This window comes from Copadichromis virginalis, linkage group LG14 (genome assembly GCF_057382275.1).
Source record: "Copadichromis virginalis isolate Kocher_CV1m ecotype Utaka linkage group LG14, C_Virginalis_male_GT1.1, whole genome shotgun sequence".
NCBI lineage: Eukaryota > Metazoa > Chordata > Actinopteri > Cichliformes > Cichlidae > Copadichromis > Copadichromis virginalis.
Window position 1 is genome coordinate 20,487,220 of NC_140631.1, and position 10,885 is coordinate 20,498,104.

The window sequence follows — 10,885 nt, forward strand, 5'->3', positions numbered from 1 at the left end:
CTGTCAAGATGATCCCCAAACTCTAGGAAGACTAAAAAAAACCAACGCACACAATGGAACACTATCAATGCTTTCACTGCATTAGCAGAGTGTTTGGGCTCATCTGACCTAGGTACTCTAGGTTCATTATTCCATGAATTAAACACTTACTGTTGAATCATCCTGACTACATCTGTGTGTATATATAAGAGAACTCTTTATTGTCATTGCACAGTCATATATAGTACAGTAGTACAATGAAATTGGAAAACTGTCCTTTCGCAAATGTGTCTTTTGACCCTCTTGGTTTCCTGCACAAGCGCTGCCTTCCTGCGCACGTGTTTCCTATGATTGGCTCTTGGAGTTCTGTCACGGACCAATGGGAGCTTAGCTGGCGGAGAGAGCTCGTTTCGTGTGTGTGTGGTAGGTGGTACAACAGGCAGCTGTGGGTTCAGTTAAGGTAAAACAGGACGAACACACGTTTAATTGTGTCGCCGCTGGGCTGTCCTCCCACAGTGTTGTTCATACTTACAGGATCGAGTGACAGCGTGCGGACACTGGTTATGTTTTGTTTTCACTTTTTCGGATCGTTTCTGGGATCGGCGACGTCAAGCTAGGAAAAATTTAGCCACTGTAATTTCAAAACAAAATCGTCGCAGTTTGTCCGGTTGGATAAAAGTACAGGTAAGTAGTGACGGAAGAACCTAAACTCAACAAACAACTATATATTGCACTGAGTAGTGTATAAAATATATGATACTATTCACAGAACCGCGTCTTTTTACTTTTTTTTTTTTTTTTTTTAAAGCTGTGAGTTTTATTTTGAAATTTATCGCATATGGCGTTCAACTTAAACAGTTTGATGGACGTTGCCTAATTTCAAACAGTTTTAACCCTAGTTTTTTTAAAACAGCAAATTTGACAAAGCACATATAAAATATACATACTGGATATACAACAGCTATAACATTTGAGCGTTTATGGACAGCATTTTTTTTTAAAAAGCAGAGAATCTAGAAAACAAGCCTTAGAATGGTATAATTGGCTGTTTTACGTAGAGGTTTTACGTTTAGCTTATGTCAACAGATAATCTACACACAGCGTTTATATTGCCACCACCGTGGATACTAAATGTATTTTTTATGTTTTTGTTTGTGTGAGAGGAAGTGTATGTAAGAAGAGGGCCGGACTTAAAGTTGGGTATTACATAACACGGGGGGTGGGGGAAGAGTGGTGTTGTTCAGCTGACAGCGGGCTGTGGTGCCTTCATGGAACCAGCCCGATAATATCATAAATGCTGTGATGATGTCATCAGTCAAGCCCACCCGATTGGTAGGATAATATCTTTAAATTCTTAAAGAGCAGCCATTAAAGTTAAAAGTCCTTCAACTGCACAGCCATGCATGCTGCTGTAGTTAAATCGTTATCATCTCAACTCATCTTTGAGACAGAGAAATCACAGTAGAGAGCACAGAGGGATAATATCAGATTGTAGCTACAGTTTGTGGGCAACATGAGGAGTTCTGTGTATTACAGCCTAATTGTAAGTCATTTTAGTATCTTCATTAAAGCCGAGCTTTATCATGTCAGTTTATTTATATCGGTGCCTGCGTTGTACAGTATGAATTGATATGATTACTTGTTTCGTCCTTTACGTTTTGTTTTACAGAACATAATGCAGGGTGACATGCTTGGGGCAATTTAGAAATGGTGCTGGCAGATAGTTTTTCCCAGCTGAGTGACTGTCTTCAGCACATGAAGCAGAGTGCACATCACAGCTGAGCAGACAGTGGTGTGGGGTCAAGCAGGTAAGCTGCAAACGTGTGTGAAATGTGTTGTTGGAAAGTTAGAAAACCAGAAACCCATTTTTCTTTAACTTCCTAATATAATTATATGTATTTGTATGCTGATACATGGTACAGTTGAGTCCTAATTGAATAACAAGATCAGATGATGCTGGTATGTAATTCTGTTGTCTTTCCTATAATCTTGAACTATTGTTTACACATATACTGCCCTGTCAGTAAGTGTCTTGCAAACAAACTTATTTTTATTTATTTAGCAAAGATCCATCAACTAACATTTATGTCTGTTTGATGGTATTTCTCACAGGCCTTTGGCAGAAATCTTGGTTGTTTGCACCATGGAGTACTGTGGTGCAAACAACAGTACTTTTTTTGTAGACTAACTCCAAAGGCATTGGGCTTTATACAATTAGGTCAGCAATTTACTGGGTAAAGAATTTTTTGTAATTTTCCCTCTGTAGAAGTTTGTAATAAATCAAACTGTCAATATGTGGTTGGAGTAAGCTGAAGGCATGCAAAAATTAAATGCAATTTGCATTTACTATTTAGGAATTACAACTATTACAAGAGACTTACAAATAATTTAACAAACAATTTTAAATATAAGAATTGTTATTTGTGTTATTTATTTACCAAAGTCCTTCACACTAAATGACTACCTGAAGTCTAGAACCCGTGGACATCACCAAATGCTGTTTTTCCTTCATTGAGATGCTCTTCCAGGCCTTTACTGCGGCCATTTTCAGCCACTGCTTGTTTGGGGGCCTTTCTGTATTTAGTTTTGCATTAAATGATCGAACATTGCGTTAAATGATCGAACATTGCTTTGTTGAGCTGAGCTCAAGCGACAGACTTGGCTATTGAAGAAAATATTTCTTTGCCATTAGAAACTGTTGAGTTGCTTTTGCAGTAGGCTTTGGGTACGTATCCATTTGCATTGTGAGGTGCAGAATCTGGACAGACGTTTCCTCTTGCCTCTTCTATCAGCAAACATCTCATCAAGAAATCCTAGTGACCTAGTTCCACTGGAATAATACTCCCTCCACCATATTTGACAGATGATGTAGTATGCTTTGGTTCATGGACTGTTTTTGTCTTTGAGAATACTTTTCTCAACATTGTGGTGCAGACTAACTTTGGTATATTCTTGTAAAGTCTTATCTGGTTTTCCTGTTCTTGAGTGTAATCAGCTCTGTATTTCCATTCTTAAATGTGTCTTTTGATTGTTACCTTGACAATGATTGCCTCACCTATTTCCTCTGTTCTTCACCTGGTTAGCTGTTGTCAAGTTCCTATCAACCAAGGAAATAATGTCAACATGGTCTTTAGTCATCTTCTTTTAGCCTTAGTCGTCTTCAATTCAATTCAATTCAATTTTATTTATATAGCGCCAAATCACAACAAAAGTCGCCTCAAGGCGCTTCATAGATACAGAGAAAAACCCAACAATCATATGACCCCCTATGAGCAAGCACTTTGGTGACAGTGGGAAGGAAAAACTCCCTTTTAACAGGAAGAAACCTCCGGCAGAACCAGGCTCAGGGAGGGGCGGCCATCTGCTGCGACCGGTTGGGGTGAGAGAAGGAAGACAGGATAAAAGACATGCTGTGGAAGAGAGACAGAGGTTAATAACAGATATGATTCAATGCAGAGAGGTCTGTTAACACATAGTGAGTGAGAAAGGTGACTGGAAAGGAAAAACTCAATGCATCATGGGAATCCCCGGCAGCATAACTAAGGGAGGATTCAGGGTCACCTGGTCCAGCCCTAACTATATGCTTTAGCAAAAAGGAAAGTTTTAAGCCTACTCTTGAAAGTAAAGATAGTGTCTGTCTCCCGAATCCAAATTGGAAGCTGGTTCCACAGAAGAGGGGCCTGAAAACTGAAGGCTCTGCCTCCCATTCTACTTTTAAATACTCTAGGAACAACAAGTAGGCCTGCAGAGCGAGAGCGAAGTGCTCTAATAGGGTGATATGGTACTACAAGGTCATTAAGATAAGATGGGGCCTGATTATTTAAGACCTTGTATGTGAGGGGCAGGATTTTGAATTCAATTCTGGATTTAACAGGAAGCCAATGAAGGGAAGCCAAAACAGGAGAAATATGCTCTCTCTTTCTAGTCCCTGTCAGGACTCTTGCTGCAGCATTTTGGATTAGCTGAAGGCTTTTCAGCGAGTTTTTTGGACATCCTGATAATAATGAATTACAGTAGTCCAGCCTGGAAGTAATAAATGCATGAACTAGTTTTTCAGCGTCACTCTGAGACAGGATATTTCTAACTTTAGAAACTTAGTTACAGCGCTTTCAGAAAGACATCTGCTTTGATAAAGTCTACTCTCCACTGCTGTGTAATCAATTATTGTAAATGTAAATGTTATCAGGAAATGATCAGACAGGAGAGGGTTTTCAGGAAACACTGACCCGTGCAAGAATCTACCAAATTGTTGGTAAACATTGTATGCTATCCTTCTAATAGTTTTTTGTTTTTTTTTAATTTGATTTCATTTTTTCCAGCCTCACTTGCAACACTCTCTCTTTGGACCTTCATTCCAGTGAAAGGACACCCTGTGAAAAACAGCTCTTGCAATTAACCATGGATCTGTTTATCTGTTTAATTTCTCAAGGAAATAAAACACAGGGCTGGGACGCACCTGGCATCAGGGATTTGTCCAATTGCTTCTGAGCCTCTGAATCTGAATTTGTGCAACATTTTTGTTAAAGTTGAGAGTATGTGCTTCAATCACACTTTGATTGTTTAAAATCCAGTTTTGTGATTTTTTTTTTAAATTGATTAATTAATTAATTAAAAAAACATATGGGCATGTACATGGCTTAATAGAGTCCTAAATGTATGTCAAGATCTGGTTTATGGTTAGGACTTAAAAAGTATCTGTCTAACTGTGTCTTAGTGAGTGATGTTAGGACCATCTGTTCAACACTGTGGTTAATGTTGCTGTCTAAGGAATTTTAACCACACATCAACTGAAACAGAGTATTCCATTTTACAAATTAAACTGAAACAGTTACCCTCCTATAGTATGAAGTATGAAGATATTGCTGTTTATTTGTGGATTATATATATGGTAAACCTGTTTAGGGTTACTATTTCCTACATCTTAGCACAGAGGAGCTATTTAAATTTCTCTGATTTTCTTGATAGGGTCCAGTATGCCAAAGGAACAGCCTCCATTGGATCAGCACAGCCTTTGTGCTGCACCCAGCAAGAAAGTTAAAGATAAGAGCAACAATACAGCTCTACTGGCTATACGTGACATTAAAGACAAAGATGACTCAAGCAGGAGGGGCTCCCACTGCAGCTCCGAGAAGGACTCTGGCTTCTCTGGTGAGTCCAAGTCGATATAACGAACATTTCATATTTAATTTCATAGCTATTCACCATGCTTTTTAGATTTATATACAAGCCAGTGCAAGCATTGATACCTTCACTTCAACTTTGCTGGAATAATATCTAAAGCATCTCCTTGAATTCAAAGTGAAAAGGTTATTACAAATATATAGTTTTAGCTTTTGGGGTTAGATTTTCATCTATGCGACATTCCTAAGGGACACGGTGAAAGTTGATTAGAAGAAAATCATAATGCAATGAGTATTGTTGGACGTTCTTGTGTGGCTTGAGTCATTTAAGAGCATCTAATGCACTTTTTTTAAATTTTAAATACAAATAAGAAAATAAATAAAACAGAAATACAAACACTGTGTTACTGATACCACAAAAGAAGTGTTGACTGTAGGAAAGCATGCATGTTGCTCCTGTCTTCCCTTTTGTGAGAATAAAGCAAATGTTTGCCTAGTTTGATTTGGTACTGCCTGATAAGGTAGTGAGGGGAAGAAAAAACATCTTTCTGCTGCATTGTGTCACAAAAAGTTCAACTATCCTCTTGAATGTGGCATTCAGCTGTTAGCATTTCTTCCTGTAATAACTTTTCTGCAGATGGTTCAGACTGGCAACTGGAGGACCAGAAGAGAAACAAAAGCCAGTTCAGAGCCAGTGAACATGCAGAAACGTCACAAAACCAAGAACGTATGCAAAGGAATCTTGGAAAGCATTCTGTGATGCCTGATGGTCATGACCAGCCACCTGTTTACATGATCAAGAACACGATGCTTAACCAGGTAAAGAAGGATACAACCAACACAGGATAGTCTTTCAGAAAGAAAAATAATGTTCACATCAGATGTACGGTGGAGCTCCTCACCAGTGTGTCATATTGACTTTTCTCTTCCTGTTTTGTTCCAGCAGTCAGATGTGACCCAGAAAAGAGGCCAGCTTCTCTGGGGAAACAGCGTCACTGACATCAACCATTCGGGTTCTCGTCAAATAATCCTTCTCCAGCAGCCAGGATTGTTGCCTGCTACCTTCCAGCTATCAAAGCCCTTGTCCCGAAAGTTTAATGTCTCAGAAAGGAAAATACCTGGTTCCTACTTACCCATACTGAACTCCTACCCACGCATAGCGCCACATCCCAGCAAGAAACCACCGGATAAATATTCAATCCACGAATGCCAGAGTCTCAGCAAGAGGGTGTGCTCAGAACAAAAGGGTGATGGCCCGTCTGTGACCCGAAATCTGCCAGAGCAGCACCTTCATAAACAACCTAAGTTGGCACTCTCAGCGACTGGCATGCCGTGTTCTTCTCCACCCCAAGATCAACTGTCTGCCTCAAGTCCCACCCCTACTTCCATGAGCCAGAGATCCCCATCTGTATCCAGTCAGGACACCAGCTACTCGTTATTCACAACCAGTTCGGCTGGACTTAACAGAGATGCCACCACCAGTATTCGCCACCGACGTTTTCTCAACACAGTAAAAATCCTCAGACAGTCTGGTCTGCTGGACATTACATTGCGCACAAAGGAGTTGATGCGTCAGAGCAACGCCACAGAGAGGGACCTCTCCCAGCTGCGGCAGCACACAGAGCTGCTGTGCCAGGCTGCCAGAAACCCCAGCCTCAATCTAAATGGTATCACTGTTTGGGAGCACCTCCATCAAGCTATGGCTGAGTCAGGAAATTATCCCAACCTTAAAATCCTGCAGAATATCCAAATCTCAACTGTGCCAGGTTCTGCCGGTCCATCAGAAAGGATTTCCAAAGGAGACACCAACAGGCCACAAGCTGCTGAGACCACACAAGCCCTGCCAATGTGCCTTCTCAGCACCATGCCAGAGCAACACTGTGGTGTACTACAACAGTCAAAACAAGACAGGAAGCTCAAGGCCAATGAGACATCCTTAGACAAAGCCAGCTTTACACCTCCTGACAGTTCTACTGGTTAGCCCAGTCGGCAGTGCCTTTTTGAAGGGTGAGTTTTAGTTGTGGACATTTAGTTTTATGAATATTTTAAACCCAGCGTTACAGGAGTCATGCAGAAAATCTCTGTAGGTCCATGGAAATCAAACACAGACGTAGCTTTAGTCCTTACTGTGCGTGTCACAGTTTTCGGACTTAACTAATGGCTTAATGCACTTGAGTGCAATCAAAGACCAGATTCACCATCTGATGACAGATGATGGTAAAATGTGTGCTTGAGATGCACTTAAAGAAGAGGAAAAAAACGTGTTTCCCTGGGAGAAGGGAAGGGGAGTGGCACTTCATGCAGTGGTGACATCTGCAGTATATATTATCAAGTTTGGTTGTTTTGCTGTTGTTTCAAACCAACCACATTCAGGGAAAGATGAATAGAAACAGTTCTTTTATACCTGTATCACCAACATCGGTGTGATTATTCTGTGCCTTTGATAGCACAGCTGAAGCTAAAGACTCAAAATATAAACTGTTCAACACTACACTGGACATGTGGATTTCTGTCCAGTCTCTTTTCCACAAAGCCTTAAAGCTTTTTTTCTTTTTTTTAAACAGGGGCACATTTACATCACAGGCTATCATGCTGTTGTTGTTGGTTATAACAACTTTCTTTCTTTTACAAACACAGCACACATCTCATGATAATGGAAGCAATTCTGCAACAAGCTCTATGTATCCAGTCATACCACATCCTCTCATGTAGCCGCTTTATTTTTTACTTTTTTTTCTTTTTTTTTGATCAAGCCACTAATTGTTGCTTTTGTATGGTCATTTGTTTTTGCTCGTAGAAAACCACACTTTGGTTTATAAATGTAAAAATTTGAGTATAAACGCTGTTGTTTTTGTTTTGTTTTTTTAATGCATAGGGTATGTGCAAGATTATTCTCTCTTTCTGCATATGAACACATTTGTGAAACTTAAGGTGGTTTTTAATGCTAAGTTTTCATAATTAAGCTATTTAAATAAAACAATATGGGAAAATGGTCTTTATTTCAATGTGGAGCTTTTCAAGGTGAGTCTCATATTATTGTTGTGTTTTTGTGCCACATGTTTACTTAACCTTGAGTTATTCTAGCTGCTGCTATGGAAACTGACAGGGTGCTTCATGTGGTAGAAGTGCAGCACTGTCTCTGGTTCCTGAAAGCCATGGAAATAGTTTCCTTTCCATTTGCTGGATTGTGTGGATTGTAACTCTTGTCTACACTGTGTTCTTTTCCTAATGAAATAACATGCTGACATATGTCTGTGAAGGTTCTCAGTCATCCAGGTCATCGTAGTCAAAGGAGCTTGGAAAGAAAAGCGTCTGGACTTCTTTAAGTTACTTGAAGACGTTTCACCTCTCATCCGAGAAGCTTCTTCAGTTCTAAGGTCAAATGGTGGGGAGTCCCAGATATAAACCTAGTGGGAGTAACCCCCCCAAAGAGGGACAAGAGGACCCCCTGATGATCCTATAATCGCCTGAGCCAAGGTGTGAAACTGGGTGTGGGTCCCAATCAGCCAGAGTTTCTGACATATGAAAAGTACACTACAGTGGGGCAAAAAAGTATTTAGTCAGCCACCGATTGTGTAAGTTCCCCCACCTAAAATGGTGACAGAGTTCAGTTATTTGCACCAGAGGTACACTTCAACTGTGAGAGACAGAATGTGAAAAAATAAATAAATAAATAAAAACAAATCCATGAATCCACATGGTAGGATTTGTAAAGAATTTATTCGTAAATCAGGGTGGAAAATAAGTATTTGGTCAATAACAAAAATACAACTCAATACTTTGTAACATAACCTTTGTTGGCAATAACAGAGGTCAAACGTTTACTATAGGTCTTTACCAGGTTTGCACACACAGTAGCTGGTATTTTGGCCCATTCCTCCATGCAGATCTTCTCGAGAGCAGTGATGTTTTGGGGCTGTCGCCGAGCAACACGGACTTTCAACTCCCGCCACAGAGTTTCTATGGGGTTGAGGTCTGGAGACTGGCTAGGCCACTCCAGGACTTTCAAATGCTTCTTACGGAGCCACTCCTTTGTTGCCCGGGCGGTGTGTTTTGGATCATTGTCATGTTGGAAGACCCAGCCTCGTTTCATCTTCAAAGTTCTGACTGATGGAAGGAGGTTTTGGCTCAAAATCTCACGATACATGGCCCCATTCATTCTGTCCTTAACACGGATCAGTCGTCCTGTCCCCTTGGCAGAAAAACAGCCCCATAGCATGATGTTTCCACCCCCATGCTTCACAGTAGGTATGGTGTTCTTGGGATGCAACTCAGTATTCTTCTTCCTCCAAACATGACGAGTTGAGTTTATACCAAAAAGTTCTACTTTGGTTTCATCTGACCACATGACATTCTCCCAATCCTCTGCTGTATCATCCATGTGCTCTCTGGCAAACTTCAGACGGGCCTGGACATGCACTGGCTTCAGCAGCGGAACACGTCTGGCACTGCGGGATTTGATTCCCTGCCGTTGTAGTGTGTTACTGATGGTGACCTTTGTTACTTTGGTCCCAGCTCTCTGCAGGTCATTCACCAGGTCCCCCCGTGTGGTTCTGGGATCTTTGCTCACCGTTCTCATGATCATTTTGACCCCATGGGATGAGATCTTGTGTGGAGCCCCAGATCGAGGGAGATTATCAGTGGTCTTGTATGTCTTCCATTTTCTGATGATTGCTCCCACAGTTGATTTTTTCACACCAAGCTGCTTGCCTATTGTAGATTCACTCTTCCCAGTCTGGTGCAGGTCTACAATACTTTTCCTGGTGTCCTTCGAAAGCTCTTTGGTCTTGGCCATGGCGGAGTTTGGAGTCTGACTGTTTGAGGCTGTGGACAGGTGTCTTTTATACAGATGATGAGCAGAGGTGTGGACTTGAGTCACATGACTTGGACTCGAGTCAGACTCGAGTTATTAATTTTATGACTTTAGACTTGACTTGAAAAAATGTTCTAAGACTTGTGACTTGACTTGGACTTTTACACCAATGACTTGGGACTTGAATTGGACTTGAACCGGTTTACTTGAAAAGACTTGATATTTTACCCCAAATATAAAATTTAACATGCATATTATATGGAGATTGAAAATGTGACGTCATTCACGGGTAGAACCGCAAAGGATTCTGGGAACTCGTGGCAAGCGGTACTAGCGCACGCAGGCTTTCAATTAAAATCAGTTACACAGCGATAAAAAGAAACACAAAAATGTCAAGAAGCTGTTGTATTATTAACTGCAATAGCCGGTCGCATGACAGCCACGGGAAGCCGACGGGTAAAGAGATCGGTTGTTATCGGATTACGTCGTTGAAGAGAAATTGTTCGAGCCATGTTTCCGAAGTAACAAAGAGGCGACTGGATTGCAGCCATTCAAAGATCAAATATAACGTCCTAGAACACTCCAGCTCACAGGTTAGTCTGCTCCAAGCATTTACACAAAGGTCAGTGTTTTTTAGTAGTTAATACGTCACTTTCATAACATAATTGGTGATATAGGTTACAAGCAAGTCTGGCGCTGAACAGAAATTGTCGCGCTATGCTCCTGTGTTTATTGTGCATAAATAGTGAATTGTCCTGACACAATATTGCGTTTCGCTTCTGTTATTATGGTACACTGACAAAAACACATACTTTTATTCACAGGATAAAACAGGTTTTTTGTATCACTAATTGCCCAGTACGATTACAGCATACAATATTATTGTCACTGCTACATTTCTGTGATGCGTACCAGAAATTATTTCCACTACTAATTAATTACCGTTGAGCTCAAAGGTTATATTAATAAACGG

The 10,885-nt window shown here is 40.7% G+C and overlaps 1 protein-coding gene across 3 annotated transcripts; it reads left to right on the forward strand.

The window, feature by feature from the left end:
- The first annotated feature begins 372 nt into the window (after nucleotides 1-372).
- On the forward strand, nucleotides 373-8,104 carry LOC146693870 (CLOCK-interacting pacemaker). 3 transcript variants are annotated; one of them, XM_085429836.1, is made up of 6 exons: nucleotides 382-439; nucleotides 514-663; nucleotides 1,649-1,787; nucleotides 4,945-5,127; nucleotides 5,737-5,918; nucleotides 6,043-8,104. In XM_085429836.1, exons 4-6 carry the CDS (start codon nucleotides 4,953-4,955, stop codon nucleotides 7,078-7,080), a joined length of 1,395 nt encoding a protein of 464 aa, XP_085285962.1. In that variant the 5' UTR covers nucleotides 382-439; nucleotides 514-663; nucleotides 1,649-1,787; nucleotides 4,945-4,952; the 3' UTR covers nucleotides 7,081-8,104. The 3 variants fall into 3 exon arrangements, with proteins under 3 accessions (XP_085285964.1, XP_085285962.1, XP_085285963.1); XM_085429838.1 differs by having other exon boundaries at nucleotides 373-663; nucleotides 6,046-8,104; XM_085429837.1 differs by lacking the exons at nucleotides 382-439; nucleotides 514-663 and adding an exon at nucleotides 888-1,522.
- The last annotated feature ends 2,781 nt before the right edge of the window (nucleotides 8,105-10,885 follow it).